The 24,084-nt window shown below is 37.3% G+C and overlaps 1 protein-coding gene across 2 annotated transcripts in view; it reads right to left on the reverse strand.

Moving 5' to 3' along the window:
* Nucleotides 1-1,141: 1,141 nt before the first annotated feature.
* Nucleotides 1,142-24,084, reverse strand: part of Herc3 (HECT and RLD domain containing E3 ubiquitin protein ligase 3) — a 140,928-nt gene continuing 117,985 nt past the window's right edge. For both annotated transcript variants that reach the window (XM_076865245.2, XM_076865244.2), the window contains 3 exons: nt 9,005-9,188; nt 8,702-8,804; nt 1,142-2,881 (listed from right to left, as the gene is read on the reverse strand). In XM_076865245.2, the coding sequence (XP_076721360.1) occupies nt 2,673-2,881; nt 8,702-8,804; nt 9,005-9,188 (496 nt within the window). In that variant the 3' untranslated portion in view covers nt 1,142-2,672. The remainder of the gene's footprint in view (nt 2,882-8,701; nt 8,805-9,004; nt 9,189-24,084) is intronic.

A 24,084-nucleotide genomic window follows, 5' to 3' on the forward strand; every position in this document is an offset into this window, starting at 1 on the left:
GTTCAGTTTCCTTATTTCAGGAATGAAGATTCTGTGGCCTCAAACTTCTTTGAAATAACTTGGTTATTTCTGTCCAAATTTAAATGTGATCAGTTTCATTGCCCCTCAAGCTTGGCATTGACATAGGTTATTAAATGTTGGTGAATGGCACTTATTATTGAAAAACTACTCTTCTTTACTATTTTAAAACCATCTATTAAACCTGATAAAACAATATATCATTGTTTTAAAAAATTATTGAAAATTCTTCTGCTTGTTTTTCATATTCTTACAGTATGTGTAAGTAGGCTAAAGATAGATCACTGGATGAACAAGTCTAATTCATCTTCAACCTCTCTTCTACTTCCTCCTCTCCTTTTCAAACAATCTTCCTAGTTCCACTGCTGCTACCCTTGCTGCTCTGAGCTCCTGTTTCTGCTTTAATCCTTCCCATTCCAAGTTCTCCAGATTTATACCATCCACATTTTCCTTCTTAAAACCATACTCAGAACCAGTCTCAGTGGCTGTAATCCCAGCAACTTTGGGAGGCTGAGGAGGATCCCAAGTTCAAAGGCAGCCCCAGCAATTTAGCAAGGCCCTAAGCAACTCAAAGTTTGAGACCCTGTCTCAAAATATTAAAAAGAGCCATAAATGTGGCTCAGTGGTTATGGGCTCCTGGGTTCAATCCCAGTACAAAAAGGGTGGGGGGGCTCAGGTCACATCACCTAGAGGCTCTGGATCCTTGAATAAATGCTACCTAGCTACTCACTAAAGTTCTAATTCAGAGCTTCATTCTCTTGGTCCAAGTCTCCCATCTTTCTTTCTAATCTTATTTATCATTACTCCACTTCCTCTGATGCTCCCTTCAAACTGTTCCATACCCTTCCCTAAAATATGCTCCCATGTTTGTGCCTTTGCTGAGGCTTCTCCCTCTCTGGGAAACACCTTTTTGCTCATTGCACTTTCAGAAATCCTATCCCTCCTCCACGCTCCTGCCCCTGTTTGCTTTATTTCTGCAGCACTCGGTTCTACTTTCTTATGGCAGGGACCAAATTTCACTTTCCATTGGATTATTTGGTTATATGGCCTGATGCTTCTACTGAAAGCAAGTGGACCATTCTGCAAGTACAATAAGAAATAGTTTTAAGTTAAAACACCGAATTTATTGCATAATATTGAACTATATGCACACACGTAGAAAATAAACATTTAATATAACTGTATATCTTTTTTAATATTGTATTTATAAAGACTGAAAAACTACCAATTTAGCAATTGGAGTAAGTTTTAAAAACAAAAAGCAAAAGTCCACGATCCTTCATCATTTTGAAGCTGTATCACGGTTCATAAATACTTCATTTTATATAAATAATTTTTCTGTAGTTACTAGGAATTTAAAATTAGGCTTACACGGGTTCTTTGATCATGTAGAATTCTCTTATCCCATGATGAAGAAGGTTGAACATGTCATTTTTGAGATACATATATTTGATTTAAACATAATCCCCTCAAAATCCCACTGTAAACAAACATTTCAAATGTGATAAACAAAAATTCCATCATAAAGAATGTCCATAAGTCTAACGATTAGGGAAGAGGAAAAAAAATCTAAATGAAAAATTTGAAATTTAAATAAAAGTACAAAAAGAAAAACATCATGCATCCACCAGAAGGAAAAGGAAGGGAGAATTAAATCATAACAAAGAAGAGGATGCAGTTGAGAACAGAGGAAAGCAAAGTTAGGGAGGGGTGGAAAGGAGAAAAGAGAAGAAAGATGACATGAAACAGAGAAAGGGACGAGAAATTTATTGTTTCTACTTTTCTTGGGCAATATATTCTCTTAAAAAAAAAAAATTAACACAACTTGCTCCAAAAGCTAGATAACGGAAGGGGTGGGAGGCCTATCAATTCATCTTATTGTCAAAGGGACATGGTTGAAGAGCAAAACAAAATTAGGCTCAACTGCAACTTGAAGCTGCTCTGCATATCTTTAAGGAGGCCTAGGAAATATGCACAGCCATGGGAAGGTTGCTATTCCCTCAAGAACTTTTTAATTTTTTTTTTTTTTTTTTAAGCAAGCTGTGTTCATAGAGGCTCCTGGAAACTCAAGAGCTCTGCCAAAGTAATGGATCCAGTCTCAGCTTTGGGGGATTGGGAGTTTCTGAAGTAGTCCTTTCCTCCTGTAGATTAGAGTAGGGCTGCAACAAGCCAGGGCATTTCCAAGGCTGAAGAGAAAGGAGGCAGTCTGCATGCGCAGGTAGGAAGGAACAGATCAAAGTCATTCTTATAGAGGAATGAGAAGTTAAGAGAAGGAAAAGGAAGCATTGTAAGGAAAGAACCAGCTGAGAGAGACATTTAGGAAAAGAAAGGTTAAAAGTCTACTGCCATTTTATCCAGCAGAATGCAACACATTCACAGGTAAAAAGAATACTGGGTAGTTTGGTTTAAAACAAAAACAAAAATCCAAACCAACTCCCATACCAGAGCCAATTTTTCATCCTATCCCCAACCCCTGATTTTTTGACCACGCTGTTAGCTACTTATAACCCCAGAAACACATCAACCATTTTCAGGATTCAAAAGTCCCAATCCACTTAGACAATAAAAAAATAGATCACTCCCCATGATTTTCTATATAGGCCTCAATGTGGACACTGAGGAAGGAAGGGACATCTGGGACGAGCTGGGGAGATTCAGGCCAAACTAAACCCCTCGTAGTTGTCAAGCGCCTGGGTCAGTCGTGCACTCAGAATCTCTTTGCTGCTGTACTTGGGGAGGTCGAGCAGGTTGTAGCAAGTGTGGGCCACAGGCAAGTACTCCTCCCCACTGGCCGTGGACTGGATGACAATCTGTAGGCTGGCCATGCCATAGATGGGAATCCGGTCACTGCCAGTCAGGAATACTGTGGGAGAAAGTGAAATGGCATTATCATTCTCTCAGCAACACAGAGGATGGAATGACACCCTGTGGCTCCCATGGGAAGTACAATTCCATTCATGTGCCAATATGTACCCAGAGCAATGATGGATGCTTAGAACCACCCTCAAGTAAAAAATGTCATCAAATGCATGCCCTCATAAACTTATAAGGTTTCACAAAACCAAAGACAAAAGGAGTGACTGACATAGAAAAAGAGGAGATATCCTCAGGGGAAACCAGGAAGACCAAGACTCTATGACCTCAAATCTCCTCTCATGTCAAGTGTCTGATGCCATCTGACGTGTGAGCTTCCATTTAGGATCTGATGTCCACTCCCTCCTTCAAAACCCAGAAGAGCTGATCCAGACACCATATAAGTCATTTCAATCTTATAACATCACTGTGATTTGACAAAAGTCAGGGCAGGAGGTGGGGTGGGGCCATAGGAGCTTGTCTTTCCTTCTTCCTAGTACAGGATAACTTTGTCACCGTAGAAATGCTGGAAATCACTATAATGAAATTGTCACTTAAGAAGCACTTTCAAATAACCTGAGGCAATGATGTAGGGACCTCATTAATCCAGAATTAATAGAAACTTCCCCAAGTATAATGGTTCCTGAACAGAAAATGTCTTTTTCTATGGAAATCCCCAAGGCCATAATAGGCTTCTCTTGAATGCTTTACCACCTCACTTAGCAAGCCTTATCCTGTCACCCAACTAATGCCACTGCTTCTCAACAGCCCAACATCACCAGCCAAAGCAGAGCTGGGCCTCTGGAAGACTTCTGGTGTTAGATCTCCACTTTTTCGTCTTTGCTGCATGTGAGCAGCAGAACCTGCACCTATGTCCTACATTAATATTAATATGTGCTCATTCTTACAAAACAAAACGAATTTCCCTTTCAAACCCTATTTTATTTATTTATTTATTTAATATTTGTTTTATAGTTTTAGGTGGACACAATATCTTTATTTTATTTTTATGTGGTGCTGAGGATTGAACCCAGTGCCTCACAGGTGCTAAGCGAGCACTTTACCACTTGAGCCACAATCCCAGCTCGTATTTTTTTGTTTTATATAAATAAAAATTCTATATTACTCATTGGCTAATTTCTGACTTTGATTATAGACAGACATGAATAAAGGAAAGATTTTAGGTGTTTTTAAAAGGCCGAATTTGTTCATGTAAACTAACTTCATTTTCCTTTCCAAGAATCATCAAACCAGTCACAAAGAATCACATATTAATACCACCCAACATCAAGCGGATACACTTTCTTCTCGGCAGCACATGGATCCTTCTCAAAAATAGACCATATATTATGTCACAGGGCAAAGCTTAGCAATTACAAAGGAGTTGAGATACTACCATGCATTTTATCTGATCATAATGGAATGAAATTGGAAATCAATAATAAAATGAGAAAGGAAAAACCCTACATCACATGGAGATTAAACAATATGCTACTGAATGAACAAAGGGTTACAGAAGACATCAAAGAGGAAATTAAAAAATTCTTAGAGGTAAACGAAAACTCAGAAACAACATATCGAAATCTTTGGGACACTATGAAAGCAGTACTAAGAGGAAAATTCATTTCATGGAGTTCATTCCTTAAAAGAAGGAAAAGCCAACAAATAAATGACCTCATACTACACCTCAAAGCCTTAGAAAAAGAAGAACAAATCAGCAGCAAATACAGTAGAAGGCAAGAAATAATTAAAATTAGAGCAGAAATCAATGAAATCGAAACAAAAGAAACAATCGAAAAAATTGACAAAACTAAAAGTTGGTTCTTTGAAAAAATAAATAAGATTGATAGACCACTAGCCACACTAACAAAGAGAAGAAGAGAGAGAACCCAAATTACTAGCTTACGGGATGAAAAAGGCAACATCACAACAGACAATTCAGAAATACAGATGATAATTAGAAATTATTTTGAAACCCTATACTCTAATAAAATAGAAGATAGTGAAGGCATAGATAAATTCCTTGAGACATATGAACTACCCAGATTGAATCAGGAAGATATAAACAACCTAAACAGATCAATATCAAGGGAGGAAATAGAAGAAGCCATCAAAAGACTACCAACCAAGAAAAGCCCAGGACCGGATGGATATACAGCAGAGTTTTACAAAACATTTAAAGAGGAACTAATACCAATACTCCATAATCTATTTCAGGAGATAGAAAAAGAGGGAGAACTCCCAAATTCATTCTATGAGGCCAATATCACCCTGATTCCCAAACCAGAGAAGGACACCTCAAAGAAAGAAAACTACAGACCAATATCCCTAATGAATTTAGATGCAAAAATCCTCAATAAAATTCTGGCAAATCGTATACAAAAACATATCAAAAAGATTGTGCACCATGATCAAGTAGGATTCATCCCTGGGATGCAAGGCTGGTTCAATATACGGAAATCAATAAACATTATTCACCACATCAATAGACTTAAAGATAAGAACCATATGATCATCTCGGTGGACGCAGAAAAAGCATTCGACAAAGTACAGCATCCCTTTATGCTCAAAACATTAGAAAAACTAGGGATAACAGGAACTTACCTCAAAATTATAAAAGCTATATATGCTAAGCCTCAGGCTAGCATCATTCTAAATGGAAAAAAACTGAAGGCATTCCCTCTAAAATCTGGAACAAGACAGGGATGCCCTCTCTCACCACTTCTATTCAATATAGTTCTCGAAACACTGGCCAGAGCAATTAGACAGACGAAAGAAATTAAAGGCATAAAAATAGGAAAAGAAGAACTTAAATTATCACTATTTGCGGATGATATGATCCTATACCTAGAAGACACAAAAGGGTCTACAAAGAAACTACTAGAGCTAATAAATGAATTCAGCAAAGTGGCTGGATATAAAATCAACACGCATAAATCAAAGGCATTCCTGTATATCAGCGACAAATCTTCTGAACTGGAAATGAGGACATCTACCCCATTCACAATATCCTCAAAAAAAATAAAATACTTGGGAATCAACCTAACAAAAGAGGTGAAAGATTTATACAATGAAAACTACAGAACCCTAAAGAGAGAAATAGAAGAAGATCTCAGAAGATGGAAAAATATACCCTGTTCATGGATAGGCAGAACTAACATCATCAAAATGGCAATATTACCAAAAGTTCTCTATAGGTTCAATGCAATGCCAATCAAAATCCCTACGGCATTTCTTGTAGAAATAGATAAAGCAATCATGAAATTCATATGGAAAAATAAAAGACCCAGAATAGCAAAAGCAATTCTAAGCAGGAAGTGTGAATCAGGAGGTGTAGCGATACCAGATTTCAAACTGTACTACAAAGCAATAGTAACAAAAACAGCATGGTACTGGTACCAAAACAGGCGGGTGGACCAATGGTATAGAATAGAGGACACAGAAACCAATCCACAAAATTACAACTATCTTATATTCGATAAAGGGGCTAAAAGCATGCAATGGAGGAAGGATAGCATCTTCAACAAATGGTGCTGGGAAAACTGGAAATCCATATGCAATAAAATGAAACTGAATCCCCTCCTCTCGCCATGCACAAAAGTTAACTCAAAATGGATCAAGGACCTTGATATCAAACCAGAGACTATGCGTCTGATAGATGAAAAGGTTGGCTCCGATCTACATATTGTGGGGTCAGGCTCCAAATTCCTTAATAGGACACCCATAGCACAAGAGTTAAAAACAAGAATCAACAAATGGGACTTACTTAAACTAAAAAGTTTTTTCTCAGCAAGAGAAACAATAAGAGAGGTAAATAGGGAGCCTACATCATGGGAACAAATTTTTACTCCTCACACTTCAGATAGAGCCCTAATATCCAGAGTATACAAAGAACTCAAAAAATTAAACAATAAGAAAACAAATAACCCAATCAACAAATGGGCCAAAGACCTGAACAGACACTTCTCAGAGGAGGACATACAATCAATCAACAAGTATGTGAAAAAATGCTCACCATCTCTAGCAGTCAGAGAAATGCAAATCAAAACCACCCTAAGATACCATCTCACTCCAGTAAGATTGGCAGCCATTATGAAGTCGAACAATAACAAGTGCTGGCGAGGATGTGGGGAAAAGGGTACTCTTATACATTGCTGGTGGGACTGCAAAATGGTGAGGCCAATATGGAAAGCAGTATGGAGATTCCTGGGAAAGCTGGGAATGGAACCACCATTTGACCCAGCTATTGCCCTTCTCGGACTATTCCCTGAAGACCTCAAAAGAGCGTACTACAGGGATACTGCCACATCGATGTTCATAGCAGCACAATTCACAATAGCTAGACTGTGGAACCAACCCCGATGCCCCTCAATAGATGAATGGATAAAAAAAATGTGGCATTTATACACAATGGAGTACTACACAGCACTAAGAAATGACAAAATCATGGAATTTGCAGGGAAATGGATGGCACTAGAGCAGATTATGCTAAGTGAAGCTAGCCAATCCCTAAAAAACAAATGCCAAATGTCTTCTTTGATATAATGAGAGCAACCAAGAACAGAGCAGGGAGGAAGAGCAGGAGGAAAAGATTAACATTAAGCAGAGTCATGAAGTGGGAGGGAAAGGGAGAGAAAAGGGAAATTGCTTGGAAATGGAAGGAGACCCTCATTGTTATACAAAATTACATATAAGAGTTTGTGAGGGGAATGGGAAAAAAATAAGGAGAGAAATGAATTACAGTAGATGGGGTAGAGAGAGAAGATAGGAGGGGAGGGGAGGGGGGATAGTAGAGGATAGGAAAGGTAGCAGAATACAACAGTTACTATTATGGTATTATGTAAAAATGTGGATGTGTAACCGATGTGATTCTGAAATCTTTGTAATGTTTTGAATAACCAATAAAAAAATAAAATAAAATAAAATAAAAAAATAAATAACCTTGAAAAAAAAAAAAAAAGAATCACATATTATATAATTCCTTTCATAGGAAATGTCCATAATAGGCAAATTCATAGTACAGAATGATGGGGGCTACCGATCATACCTCCCCTGTTCCATCTACAAAGGCACTTAGCAGTACTTTTTAAATTTTAATTTAGTTTTTTGTTATTGTTGTTTATACTTAGCAATATTTTTTAAAGCCTGCAGATATGAGGGAGGATAATCCAAACAACTTCCTTCCCTAAATGTAAAACTTAAGGAATCACTTTCTCTTTTGGTAGGGCATGGGGGATTGAATCCCAAGGGTGCTTTACCACTGAGCCACATTTCCAGTTCTTTTTTACTTTAATTTGAGACAGGGTCTTACTAAGTTGCTGAGGCTGACTTCAAACTTGCAATCCTCTTGCCTAAACCTCCTGAGTAGCTAAGATTATAGGCATGCTCCAACCACACCTGACAAGGAATTACTTTCATATAAAATAACTATTACATTCATTTATTCATCTGCTTTTGAGACAGGGTCTCTCTCTCTGTTGTCCAGGCCAGGCTCAAACTCTGGGTTCAAGGGGTCTTCCTGCTTCAGCCTCCTGACTAATGGAAACTATAGGTGGGCATCACCACACCCATTTAAATAACTATTTACTTTTAGAGCAACTGAAAAAAATCAATAAAAAGCTTTTTTCCTCCCTTTAGGCAAAATATATAGATGAATAATGTATGTTGTGCCTGAAATCACTGGACAAAAAACAAAACAAAAATAAGCATATTTACTTACTTACTCTTTACCTCTTGGAAAAGTTAAACCCTTACTATGGGGTATATTTCCCTACACTATACACAAAACTAAAATGTGGATGAACACCATACTGATCTTACTGATACTTACAGAGAAACTTCTTCTTCTTTTCCAATGGAAACTCATGAAATGTTTCCCAGAATAGTTTCACAGTAGGATGTGTGGCTGAGTAATCACCCTTGTAGATGGCAGTCTGTCCATAAAAGAAAAAAAAATTATCTTACAGAATATTATAGTAGACATAGAAATAATTTTCTTTGATACTAAGAAATAGCTACCAAAATGCAGAGACCTCCAAATCCTACTCAACCACAGTATACTTTGAAGGGAGACCAGGCCCTGGGCACACCTACCAGGCAGCTGCTGGGTCAAGCTAGCATCTTTTGAGCTTACCTCTTCTAGTTCTTCCCAGTTGTAGTTGCTGTTCCCCACCATCATGGCCCTCAGTTCTGAAGGCTGGAAGAGCTCAAGTACTTTGCCACCGCACACCTTTAGGAAGCCACTGGAGAATGCTGTGTACCATTCATGAACTGAGATGTGGAAGACATAATTGACATAGGCATCCACAAACTCCTGCCTGCCAGAAAACCAAAGAAATAGAATTAGCTCAAGCCTGTGTAAATTATGAAGTTGCCCTTCTACTCTGAGCTTGAGAGTGATGAAAAAATGGAATTCCATCAAATTCCACACCAGGTGGTATGCTAAAGGCATTACCCAGGCCACTGGCCCTCTGTGCATTCCCTTCTATCCCTAGGATTCCACGGAGTGTTTCAGGTGACCTGGGATAGGAAGGGGAGAAGGTCAGGCAGGTAGAACCATGCTGCTGACATTACCTGAGGATTTTTAGTTTCTCCCTTGTTTAATGTCCTGCTTAAAATTTAGTTTAGAAAACAAAGACTTTTTCTTTCAAGCAACAGTAGTTGTATGATAATTGTTCTAAGCCATTTCCCCTATCTTTGGAAACAGATAAAGCTAAACATCTTGATATTTGTATCCTTGTGTATATTAAAAAGCAATCACCCTGGGCTGGGGTTGTAGCTCAGTGGTGGAGCACTTGCCTAGCATGTGTGGGTTTGATCTTTAGTACCACATATAAATAAAAAAATAAAGGTATTGTGTCCATTTCCAACTAAAAATATTTTTTTTAAAAAAAGCAATCACCTTATAAATGGTAGTCTGTCCAAAGAGGTCCAATGGAAAAAAAAAAAAAGTGCATTTTACAGAATAAGAATGATATTATAGAAGACACTGTACTATATGCATTAGAGGCTATGAAATAACTACTGAGATGTAGGAGACCTCTAAATCCTACTCAACCACAGAAGCCTTTAGACAAGACAAGAACTCTGAATTCTGTACCGTCTTTCTTATACATCCTTTAAGTACCTCGAAAAAAACTATCTCAAACAATAGCTCCATCTCACTAATAATGAAATGCAAATAAAGACAACAGTAAGTTGACATAAATATAAAGATCAGATGGTGAAGACATTGGGGAAATGGGAATTTCATACTTAGTAAAGGGGAAGATACACTATGAAATGATAAGAAACACACATAGCTATCATGAAATAAATGAAGATCAACCAAATGAGAAAAGCAATGGCTATTTAATTGAAGCTTCCTATATAGCAAGGCAGTCAGCCACTATCACTTGTGTTTGGCAGAGACTCAAAGACAGGCAGAGAAGTGGGAATGCTTTATAGTAAAAAAAGGGAGGCTGCAGGTACACCCTGCCTGGAGGCTGTAGGCATAAGGATGCTGCAGATAGGCTACCTAGAAGTGGAGCATCCTATATTTGGGGTGTATATTTGGCTTTCTCTGATTGGCCCTATGTCAGAAGTGGGGAAAAATTAGGAGAAAGGCTATTAATAAAATCTTGGCCATTCTGAGCGATTGTTACAAAATTTATTAAGAAAGATGGCAACGAGGCCTCCTCCAATCCTGAGTTTAAGTAGGCTGGCTTCCTGGGTTGCTTGTTGTAGATAAAAGTTTGGCAGGTTGCTGCAGATTGTGGGACAGAGCTCAACTTTTAAATATGGCCAGAGTGCTGTACACATGTATATTCAGTCTCTTACAATATAAACTGTGACATGAGGCATAAACATTTGAGAAGAAAACTGCTCAATATCTAGAAAAGTTGAAAATAGAAACACCCTTTGCCGGAGCCACTCCACTAGCAAGGGGGGTAAATCCAGAGAGGCTCACATAAGCATAGGGATTCCTGATTGCAACACCTTCTTATAATATAGAGAATTTAGAGAAACAAAATTAAATATCCATTAATATGAGAATGAACTGAGAAAAGGTAGTATAGTCATACAACAGAAACCATAAACAGTGCACTTTACTGGAACTAATTAGATCTGTATTTGTCAAAACAAGTAGAATCTCAAGAGCAATGAATGAAAAGCAAGTTTTTGAATATTAAGTACAATATGCCAGACTTATGTAAGTTGTTGTTTATTCCCAAAACAATGAGCTCTGCTGCTTACAGCTGTGATTCTTGGGTAAGTTGTTTATTCTTTCTTTGTCTTAGTTTCCTCATCTGTAAAGTGGGAAGGGTAAGGAAGACATACAACACTGCTGTTGGGATTAGTTAATACATGTAAAACAGTTTAGAACAACATTTGCTTTGTAAGTCTTAGCTATCATTGTCAACTGTTTACAAATAAAATATTTTGTTTATGAATATGAAATTACACATGATATGTAATGTGCAAGTGTTCATTTAAAAAAAACATTATTAATGTTCACTGGTCTTTCTCTTACATGTTAGTTCTAAAAGTATAAAAACATGAAAGGATACACATCAAATTAAGAATTTTGTCTACATAATAAAGGATGGTAGGAAAAGGGGGATGGTATCAGTTAATTTTTTTCATTTAAAAAATCTACTTATTCCAGATCATAGATACAAATATGATTGTCATTTGCATTTATTTGTATTTTTAATTTTAAAAAATTAGTAATATCATGAAAATGACACTTTCTACTTACCAATAACTGTTAGATAATATTTCATAAAATTTTGAACTCTTGGGCTTCCTCCAGGACAATACTTTGTGCACAGTCACTATACCACTAACAAATGGTGTAATATAGTGGATATGTGGGCCAGACAGGGAGGGGTTCAAATCCAGGCTCTGCCACGTTCTGCCTCTAACTATAAAACCTTTTTTCATTTTTAAAATGGGACAAGTGTTCAATTTTGAAAATAATATAAAAAGATTGGTATACATTTTATCATGGTGCCAAAAGTTTCTTACACTGCATGCAATGCAGTATTTCTCTGAAACCTATTACACAAAGCTAATAATATTTTTCTGCTTCAATTGCCCAAAAGAAGCTCTTTCAACAGTTTAGATGTTACTGTGAAGGCAATTTTTAAAAGAGGGGATTTACCATTTAAACCAACAGGGTTTGAGTAACACAGGTGGGCCTCATCCAACCAGCTGAAAAAGATTGAGGTCCTCCAAAGAGGAAGGAAACCTGCTTCCAGACTGCCTGTGGACTCAAGGCTGTAATGTCAGCACCTACCAGAATTTTCAGGCTGACAGCCTATTCTGCAGATTTCAGACTTTCCATCCATCATAAATACGAGCTAATTCTTAAAATCAGTTGCTCTCTTTTTCTCATCTCAGATGGCCTTGACTTATGATGCTTTGCCTTTTGATTTTTAACTGTACAATGATGCAAAAACTACATATGTTCAGTAGAAACCAGTCTTCGTGAGATTCAAGATGCAGAAAGGAGGCACCCAGCACTCACTTCTTCCTCCATAAAGAACCAAAGCAACAGGTGTACAATTGACTGCATTTTGAGGTGAGTGGCCACGGGAGAACACTGGCAATCAGCAAGAGGGATCCTGGAACATTACAAGATTCAGACACCTGGGCCAACAGCACAGTGAAAAACAAAACACTTCACACATCTCCTACCCCAGCTCCACATTGGGAGAGTGGAAGTCTTCCTTTTGTAGGGGTAAAGGTCAAAGAAAGCCCCAATAATCTTTACTAGTGCAGAAACTAGAGACTACAAAGTTTCATATTCCTCACAGGCTTACAGCCACTCAAATAAGTAATCTGAAATCGGTACAGCCACCTTGCTTTGGAAAAGGATCTCACATTATCTCCCAGAGACCCCCTCTCCCAGGGTGTGGTAGCCAGAAACTGTCTTCAGAAGTAAATTGCTGTCTGAGTTGGGATGTTCTGGGGTCAGAAACCCTTGAATACTCCCATTTCAAACTACACAAATACTCTAGTGCACGGTCTTGGGAGGTAGCTACCTAGTGAACCCAACTTGGTCCAACAAATAATCTAAGTGCACTGTGTGCCCTATACTGTAGAGGACAGTGTTGCAAGATGGAGGCAAACAGCTTTGCCAGCTACTTGTAGCCTTGTACCAGTGCCAGGATAGAACTCCCAAGTTGCATTCAGGCACCTGCTACTAACAGAGAAGGGAAGAAACAGCAGTCCCTGCTGCTCCTGCTCCACCCACAGGGAAGCACTGAAGGGACCTTGAGCAACTCTATGGCTCCAGCTCTCATCCCACCACCAGATGTGAACAGCTGTACCTGCCTCCCAGACAGGGATTGTCACTGAACCAGCAGAGAGAAACACAACCGTTTTGCTACCACCCCACCTACACTATTCCTGCTGCCGCCGCAACTCTGCACACAGTCTGACTTCAGAGGGGGTGCTGTGATTCCCACAACCGACTTTCCTCAGTTGGACCAGTTTCGACTGGCTAGAAGTCAACTGCTTCAGACCTCTCTCATCACTATTTGGACTGCCAGTCCCAGAGGTCCTGGCTAGTGGCAGAACTAGCATCAACAGTGCCTGAGGAAACCCCCATTGTCTAACAGAGGTTACCACTCCCATTGTAGGAGTAGCCACACAATGAGCACCCCACACCCACTGCTGTCTGCCTGGTCTGCAGAGACAGTGGGTCTTACCAACTCTACCACGATATGCACCATGCCTAAAGTTGTCAGTCATAGCCAAAGAAGATATAGGGAAACTATACTATGGTGCTCAGCTAGAATCAGAGACAACATTGTCCAACAAACTGATAACTCAAGATCCATCTTGAGAGAAAATCACTTTTACGGTTTGGATCATAAATGTCCTCAAAGAGTGCACATGTTGAAAGATTGGTCCCCAGCTGATAGTAATACTGGGAGTGGTAAAGACTTTAGGATGTGGGGCCTAGTTGGATAAGGAGGTCCTTGAAGGGCATATTTCCCCCTACCCCCTTTCTTTTTCTGCTTCTGAGCCACCATGAGGTGAGCAGCTCTGCTCTGCTCTGCTGCATGCTCTCTGCCAGGAAGTTTTGCCATGCCATGGGTCCAAAGCTGGACCAAGTGACCATGGACTGAGCCAGAATAAACTTTTTCTCCTTGAAGCTGATTGATCTCACGTATTTTGTCACAGTGACAAAAAGCTGATGAATGCAGCCACTTACTAAAAGGGCCACCCCATAAAAGGTGGGCCCTTTTATCATCTACTAGATGCAAAAATCAACACAGGAGCAGAAGAAATATGCAAAATTAAGGTAATATAATGCCTCCAAAGAATATAACAACTCTCTAACACTAAATTCCAAAGAAATCAAAATAGCAAAATGCCTGAAAAAGGATTTTAAAGGATGATTATAAAAAGTTCAATGAGATTCAAGAAAATACAGATAAATAGCTAAATGAAATTAGAAAGACAATGAGGAATGTGAATGAGGAATTCAGCAACATTCACAGGTTTTTAGAAAGAACCAAATAGAAATACTAGAAATAACCTGGAATGTAAATGAACTAAATTCTTCAGAGCTCAATAGGTCAAAAATTAAAGTTGAAAGCCTCAAGAACAAGCTATGTCAAGGAGAAGAAAGAATATCTGAATGTGAAGACAGGTCTTTTGAAATATTACAATTGGAAGGAAGGAAGGAAGGAAGGAAGGAAGGGAGGGAGGGAGGGAGGGAGGGAGGGAGGGAAGGAAAGGAAAGGAAAGGAAAGGAAAGGAAAGGAAAGGAAAGGAAAGGAAAGGAGGGAGTGAAGAAGGGAAGAAGGAAAGACAGAGGAAGGGAGGAAGGGAAGGAGAGAAAGGAGTAATTAAGAACTGTAGGACTCCATTAAACAAACAAACATCTGTGTTTTCAGATTACCCAAGGGTGAAAAGAATAAAGTTAAGGGCACAGAAAATATATTCAATAAAAATAAAGAAAATTTCCCTAATTGTGGTAAAGATATGAACATCCGATACAAGCGGATTATAGTACTTCAAATAGACATGACCAGAAAAGATCTTCACCATGGGATATTATAGCCAAACTTTCAAGAGTACAAACAACAAAGAATTTTAGAAATCTGCAAAAGAAAAGCACCAAGTCACATTTAAATGTATTTCCATTAGATTAACAGCAAATTTCCTGGCAAAAACCCTACTGGCCAGGAGAAAATGAACTAACACATTCTGAGTCCTGAAAGAAAATGACTGCCTACCAAGATTACTAAACCCAGCAAGGCTATCCTTCAAAATGAAAGATAAATAGATATCACAAGACAAGCAAAACCTGAAGGATCCATGACAACCAGACGAGCCTTACAAAAGATGCTTCAGGCAATCCTACATAAAAAAAATCACAGAAAGATAACTACAATCATTACATGTTAAAATATAAATCCTCCTAGAAGAAGACATACACAAAACTGAAAATATTCAAACATTATCAATATAATAAACCATTAAATCACAAAGAGAAACAAGGCAAAAAGAAGAACAAAGAATATTCAAAACAACTAGAGGAAAATCAACAAAATAACAAAGAACAAATCCTCATCTATAGATAATCACCTGGAATGTAAATGGACTAAATTCTTCAGTTAAAAGATAGATTGGTTTAATGGATTTAAAACACACACACACACACACACACACACACAAACTCACACACACACAAACTCACACACACACACACACAAACTCACACACACACACACAATATGCTGCCCATAAGAAACTAACCTCATCAGTGAAGAGACACACACAGGCTGAAAGTAAAGGGATAGAAAATTATATTTCAAGCACATGGAACCTGTGAGGAGTATCTATACTTATATCTGATAAAACACATTAAGACAAAAACCACAAGAAGAGATAAAGGTCACTATACAATGATCAGGGGATCAATTCAACAAGAAGATAAAATGATTGCAAATCTAAATAAACCCAATTACAAAGCACTCAATTTTATAAAACAAACACTATTAGATCTTAAGGGAGATGCAGGTGCCCATTCAATAAGAATGTAAGATATCAACACACCACTATCATCAACAGAAAAATCATGCAGACCAAAATCATCATCATCATCATCATCATCATCATCAATGAGAAACAATGGAATTAAGCCATCCTAACAGACATTTATGTAACATTTCCTCTAACAGCTGAATACATTCATCAGTACATGGGACTTTCTTTAGAATATACTACATTAGGCCATGAAATGAGTCTTAAAAATTTCAAAAAAAAAATGAAACCATATTCTGCATCTTTTCTGGTCACAATAAAAATAGACGAAATAAAATTAGAAGTCAACAAAAGAAATTTTAGAAATCATACAAACGTACAGACGCTGAACACTACACTTTTGAACTAACAGTAGTTCATTGAGAAGTCAGAAGGGAAGAAAAGTACCTATCTCATCACTTTGTTCAATATAGTCCTAGAATATTTAAAAATTCCTAAAACAAATGAAAATGGAAACACAAACCAGGTACAGTGGCACACACCTGTCACCCCAACTATTTGGAAGGCGGAGGAGGCAAGAGAATCGCAAATTTGAGGTCAAGGTTGGCAACTTTGTGAGACCCTGTCAAAACTTTTAAAATGAAAAGAGTTGGGGGTGTATCTCAGTGGTACAGTGCCCCCAGATTTAATTCCCACTACTGGAAAAAAGGAGAAAAGAAAATGGAAATACAACATACCAAAACTTGATAAAGTTTTTGCTAGATCAACCAAGGGGGGAAAAATAAGACCCAAAGAAAATAAAATTAGGGATGTATATAAGGAGATGTTAAAATTGATACCACAGAAATACAAAAGATCATTAAGGACTTTTACAAAAAAACATATGTTAACAAATTGAAGAACCTAGAAGAAACAAATTTCTGGACACATATGATCTATCAAAATTAAATCATGAGAGGCTGGGATTGTAACTCAGTGGTAGAGCGCTTGCCTGGTGTAGGGTGTTGGGGTTGATCCTCAGCACCACATAAAAATTTTAAAAAGGCTTTGTGTCCACCTACAACTAAAAAAAAAAAAAATTTAACTGGGTCATGAGGACATACAAAACATGAACAGGCCAATAACAAGTAATGAGACTGTATGAGTAATAAAGTGCCCCAAGAAAGCAAAAGCCCAGGACTCAATGACTTAAAATTTCACCAAACTTTAAAGAAAAATGTCAATTATTCTTAAACTATTCCCTAGAATTGAAAGGGAAAGAATCCTTCTAAATTCATTCCATGAGACCAGCTTTACTCTGTTACCAAAACAGACAAGAACACAATAAAAAAGAAAATAACAGAGCAATATCCTGGTCAACACAGATGCAAAAATTCCAACAAATTACTAGCAAATTCAATTCAACAGCACATAAAAAAAAATCATTCATAACAATCAATTGGTTTTATCCCAGGGAAGCAATAATGGTTCAACATTTGTGAACATATTTAATAAATATAACATAACAATAAAATAAGGATAAAAATAACACCTAAATAGATACAGAAAAGCATTTGATAAAATTCAACATCCCTTCATGATAAATGCCCTGAACAAATTAGGTATAGAAGGATCATACTGCAACCTAATAAAGACTATATATGACAAACCCATAGCCAACAATTTACTGACTGGGGAAAAGATGAAAGTATTTCCTCTAAGATCAGGAAGAAGAAAAAGTAGCTATCTCATCACTTTGTTCAATATAGTCCTAGAACATTTAAACAGAGAAATTAGGCAAACGAGAGAAAAGGGTGCAGTGGTGCATGCTTATAACCTCAGCAACTTAAGAGGCTGATACAGAAAGATCACAAGTTTGAGACAAGCTTTGGCAACTTAGACTGTGTCACAAATAAAAAAGGCAGGGGATATAGCTCAGTGGTAAAGCACCCCTGTACTTAATCCCCAGTACCCCAAAATGAAAATTTTTAAAAAGGAAAGAAATAAAAGGTTTATAAATAGGGAAGAAGTCATAGTACCCCTACTTGTAGTTGATATAATTCTACATGTAGACAAACCCAAAGACTCCACTGACAACTGTTAGAACTTATCAATTCAGTAAAGTAGCAGAATACAATATCAATATACAAAAATCAGTACCTTTTCTATATACCAATAACAAATGTGCTGAAATCACAAAAGCAATCCTATTAAAATAGCGATCAAAAAAAAAAAAAAGAAAAAAAAGAAAGTATCTAGGAACAAACTTAAAACAAAGAAATGAAAGATATACACAATGAAAATTACAGAATTCTGATGAAAGAAATTTTTAAAAACCACCCATGTTCGTAGACTGAAAGAATATTGTTCATATGTCCATAATACCCAAAGTGATCTACAGATTCAATGCAATTCCAATCAAAAATACCAGTGATCTTTTTTTTTTTTTTTTTTGTACTGGGGATTGAACTCAGGGACGCTCTACCACTGGGCTACATCCCCAGCTCTTTTTATTTCTTGAGACAGAGTCTCACTTAAGTTGCTTAAGGCCTCGCTAGATTGTCGAGACTGGTCTTGAACTTGCAATCCTCCTGCCTCAGCCTCCCCAGTCACTGGGATTACAGGCATGTACCACTGGCATCTAACACTGCATCTCAAGGACATTCTTCAAAGAACTAGAAAAAACAATCCTAAACTTCATATGGAACCATAAAAGAGCCCAAATAGCCAAAGCAATTTTGAGCAAAAAGAACAAATCTAGAGGCATCACAATACCCAATTTCAAGACATACTACAGATTCACAGTAACAGAAACAGCATGGTAATGGCATAAAAACAGACACACAGACCAACTGAACAAAACAGAGATCCCAGAAATATAAACCCATGCATCCATAGCCAACTGATTCCTGGCAAAGGCACCAAAAACATACACTGGAAAAAAGACAGCTTCTTCCACAAATGGTGCTGGGAAAACTGCATATCTACATGTTAAAGTGTGAAACTTGACCCCTAGCTCTTACCATATATAGAAAACAATTCAAAGATGGATCAGTTGGGGCCGGGGTTGTTGGTAAGTGGCAGAGCGCTTGCCTAGCATGTGTGAAGCACCGAGTTTGATTCTCAGCACCACATATAAATAAATAAAATAAAGGTCCATTTACAACTATAAAAATATTTTTAAATAATGCATCAAAGACCTGAATGTAACACCTGAATCTACTACAAGAAAACTTAGCAGAAACATTTTGAGACATTGGTACAGGCAATGATTTTTCTGGATAGGACCTCAAAAGCACAGGCAACTAATGGGAGGGGGACAAACGGGATTATATCCAATTAAAAAGCTTCTTCATAGCAAAGAAAACAATCAACAGAGTGAAAGATACAACCTACAGAATGGGAGAAAATATTTGCCAGCCATCTATCTGACAGAGGGATAACATTCCAAAATATAAAAGGAACTCAAAAACCAAACTAATAACAGCAACAACAAACCCCCCAAGCAATCCACTTTAAAAATGGGCAAATTATCTTAAGAGTCACTTCTCAAAAGAAATACACATGACCAATAAGCATAAGAGAAAATGTTCAATATCATTTGCCATTAGGTAAATACAAATTAAAACTACAATGAGATACCATCTGACCCTAGTTAGAATAGCAATTATTTAAAAAAAAAAAAAAAAAGTAACAAATGCTAGTGAGGATGTAGAGGAATAGGAACTCTTACACACTGCTTGCAGGGATATAAATTAATATAGACATTATGGAGAACAATACTGAGATTCTTCAGAAAACTAAACAGTGGCAGCAAACTACATAGCTCCCAGTTATCCATTGGCTTTCAAGAGTCAACTACAGAAGGTCTACAGAATAGTGTTCTGTATTGCTAAGATATGATGTTTGGTAGGCTACGTATATTAAATGCACTTTGAACTTACAATGAATTTATCAGGACTAGCCCATTCTAAGTCAAAGAGCATATGTATATACACATACTTATGCATACCCTATTGGTTCTGTTTATCTGGATAACCCCAGCATACAAATGTCAGGGTGCTTTATAGCAAATACTTAAAAATACAGAAGTGGCTTTAGAATTGGGTAATAGGAAGAGCACAGAAAAGTTCTGAGGAGCTTGATAGAAAAGGAATAGACTGCCTTAAAGAGACTATTGTTAGAAATATGGACATCAAAGGAGATTCTGGTATTGAGAGAAAAAAGAGGGAAGTTGTAAAGAAGTTTTTACTGAACTAGAAAATATACTGTCATAGACAGAATGCTGCTGGAAATACCAATGTTAAAAGTATTTCCCGTGAGGTAATGCACTCCACTATTGTCATGTATATAAGAAATAAATTTAAAAAAAAACAAGTTATACAAACTAATAGAAAGTCTAAGAGTAGAAAAGTACACTATTTCCAGGAAAATAGGGGACTGAAGGAAGAATAATTTGAATAATAATCTGATTTATCACAATAATTTTGTTCTGACTATAGCCTGAATTTCTCAGGTATTTTTTTCATTTCTCAGGTATTCTTGATCTTTTCTATGATTTAGGAAATATACATGTCATATTTAATATTTTATTCTGCAAATATTTTCTAATCAAATTAAATGTAGATCTGTGAATGAAAAGATTAAAAGTATCATTAAAAAAGAAAAAAAAAAAGTACTTCCAGAGAGGTCCCTGATAAAAATAAGCAACATGCTATTAGAAACTGGAGAAAAGACAATCCTTATTATAAAGTGGCAGAGAACTTGGCCCACTTATGTGCTAGTGTTCTGTGAAAAGTAGAAGTTGGAAGCAATAAAGTTAGATATTTAGCTGAAGAGATTTCTAAGCAAAATATTAAAAGGTGAGACCTGGTTTCTCCTTGCTGCTCATAGCAAAGGAGAAGAGGAAAGACGTAAATTGAAGAGGAAACTGCCGACAAAAAGGAACTAGAAACTTGGATATTGGGACAATTTTTAGCTTAACACCAATAGCATGTTCTGGAAACAGGGCCGTGTGATTTAACAATGGTTTGCTACAGAGATTAGGCATTTGGCTCATAGATCAATGAACTATCTCAGCCGAAGTCAGGCATAAAGATGCTGTTATACAGAAAGCTGTGGAGCCTTCCTGTCTAAGTACTGGGCCCCTGTGAATTGTGTGGGATCCCACCAAGGTTATTGAGAATTTCAAACTAGCAGAAGCACTGCCAGCTTGGATCAAAGGGACTGAGTGAGATAAAATGAAGGCGAGCGGTTGAGATTTCTGAAATTCCACAGGCAGGAAATGGACAATAGAGTTGTCTGGCTGTAAACATGTATTCTCCTTTTAAGAAACAGGAAGAATGACCACAAAGATAGTTCAAAGGCTATCAAGACTGCCACTGCCACCAGGAGCCTGACTGAAGAAGGAGTGGTGATGCCACTTCAGGGGGTCTATCACCCTGGTGGGCTAGAAGCTGGAGGATGGAGCCTTAAGCCTTCTCAAGCCTCAAAACCTAATTGAATTTTTCCTGCCAAGTTCCAGACTTGCTTTGAACCTGTGACCCCTTCAGAGTGGTAATGTCTATCCTATGCCTGTCCCACCGCAGTATTTTAGAAGCAGAAAACTGTGTGGCTTCACAGTTTAAAGCTCTTGAAGAATTTTGCCGCAGGATGAATCATACCTTGAGTATGATTCATGCTTGACTTAAATGATGTTCAGATGATGTATTACTCAAGGTTCTCTGGAGAAAAAGAGCCAATAAGGTGGGCTCTGTGTGTATGTGATTTATTATAAGGAGGTGACTCATGCAATAGAAGCTGACAAGTCCCAAGATCTGCAGTTTGCAAGCCGCAGGCCCAAGAGAGTGGATGGTGTATTTCAGTTCTAAGGCAGGAAAACACTGATGTCAATTCTTTTCTATTTGAATCTGAAATCGATTGGATAAAGACCATTTATATTAGGGAAAATGATCACTTTACCCCATCTTCACATTTATATGTTAATTTCATCCAGAAACTGTCTCACAGACATACCCAGAATAACAATTAGCCAAATATCACGGCATCTCATGGTCTAGTTAAATTGGCATATAAAGTCAGCCATCACAAAAGAGATTATGGACTCAGAGTTGACTGTGTTAAAAGAATACTGGAATGGGGTGAACATATTTTGTGTTTAAGAAGGACATGGTAGCCAGGCCTGGTGCTGCATGCCTGTAATCCCAGAAACATGGAAGGCTGAAGCAGGAGAATCACAAGTTCAAAGCCAGCCTCAGAAACTCAGCAAGGCCCTAATAAGCAACTTAACATCTCTGGGTTCAATTTCCAGTACAAAACAAACAAACAAAAGAGGACGAAGATGTGAATTCTGGAGACCTACAGGGTAGAACATCATAAACTTTGTGTTCTACCAAATTCATATATTCAAGTACCAACTCCCTGTAAATCGGAATTTACTGGGAGATAGGATCTTTACAAAGATAACCAAGTTAAAATGTGGTTACTAGGGAGGGCTCTAACATGATATGACTGGTACCCTTAGAAAAAGGAAAAACTGCATACAGAGACACACCTAGAGGAAAAGAATGTGAAAAGATGTAAGGCTTAGAACAGAACATTCCCTCACAGCCCTCAGAAAGAACCAACCCGGACAAAATACCTTGACTTTGGATGTCTAACCTCAAGAATTATTAAAACAATAAATTTTTATTGTTTAGACCACCCAGTTTGTAGTAATTTGCTGCAGCATCCCTAGCAAATTAACATATAAATTCTCATCTCTAACACATCAATTATCATTGCTCTCAAAATATTCTTTTCCTTAATAATGGCCACTAACAGTACTTATCAGGTACTAATCCTTGCAAGAAGTTCTTAGATACATATTATCTCAGTGAATATTCAAAACTAACCCTTTGAATAAATTTTAGGGTATTAAGATTAATGAGAAATAATTAGGTTACTAAAGTACATGCCGATACAGATGGATCTCCAATGCATTATGCTAGTGAAAAAAGCTGAACTCAAAATTTACAGGATTCCATTTTCTGACATTCTAGAAAAAACAGAATTATTAACAGTAAACAGTTCCAGGAGTGAAGAAAGAACTATAAGGGAATTGTGTTGGGGGCGGGGGTATGGTATTGTCTCATCTCTTTTTTTTTAACATTTATTTTTTAGTTGTAGTTGGACACAATACCTTTATTTTATCTATTTTTTTAAAAAATATTTATTTTTTAGTTGTACACAATACTTTTATTTTGTTTATTTATTTTTACATGGTGCTGAGGATGGAACCCAGGGCCTCACACAGGCTAAGCGAGCACTTTACCTCTAAGCCACAACCCCAGCCCCACTCTCCTCTATCTTAATAACAATAAATCATGCTTACATAGCTACATTTGTGAAAGCATACTCCAAAAGGGTGAATTTTACTGCATGTAAATTATACCTCAATAAAACAGACTTTTAAACAACAGCCTGGCTTCACATCGAGTCTTAAAGTCTGCTGAGAAGGAAATATCTAAAACAAGTTAAGTTAGTCAACAGATTTGATTAAAATTTGTTTTTAGGTTTGTTTAAGTCTGTCAGAATTTCCATACAACAAGAATCAGAAGCCTACTTCCTACCCATTTCTGTCAATTAAGTGATAAATGCATTAAGAGAATATTTTGTGTTTCTGATTCTAAGCTTGATATCTACAAAACGAGAAAAATCACTCCTATTCTCAAGATGGCTGCAGCCATCAAAGATGAAAAATACAATACTCAGAGAGAGACAGAATACATACAGCGTCAGCCAACCAAATGTAAATGCACGAATACATAAATTCCGTCGAGGTTAAGGCTGAAATTTCAGCCTTAACAATAAAATTCTGTTTTAAATGGTAACAGGGAAGGGAGAAAGCAAATTTTCTGGAACAGAATTAAGAAAGTAAAATAAGGGCTAAGGGTTTAGCTCAGTGGCAGAAGCACAATTAATACTGGTAAAACCATGGGCTCAATCCCTGGCACCAAAAAGAGAAGGAAAAAAAATAACACAGCTAGTGGGAATCACAAGTACATTAAACAGCTAGGATACTGACTAATGGGAATACCATTGGCCTTTTATAAATGTTTACTTTGGAAAATGGCACAAAAAATGTCCATTTCTGAAAGATTACTATAGATATCATTTTCTGCATGTTAATGCAATCATTTTGTAAAACATTATCAGTGTGCTTGCTCCATATCACCACCAAGTGATTTACATATTAACTAATTTAAT

This window comes from Callospermophilus lateralis, chromosome 8 (genome assembly GCF_048772815.1).
Source record: "Callospermophilus lateralis isolate mCalLat2 chromosome 8, mCalLat2.hap1, whole genome shotgun sequence".
NCBI classification, from domain to species: Eukaryota; Metazoa; Chordata; class Mammalia; order Rodentia; family Sciuridae; genus Callospermophilus; species Callospermophilus lateralis.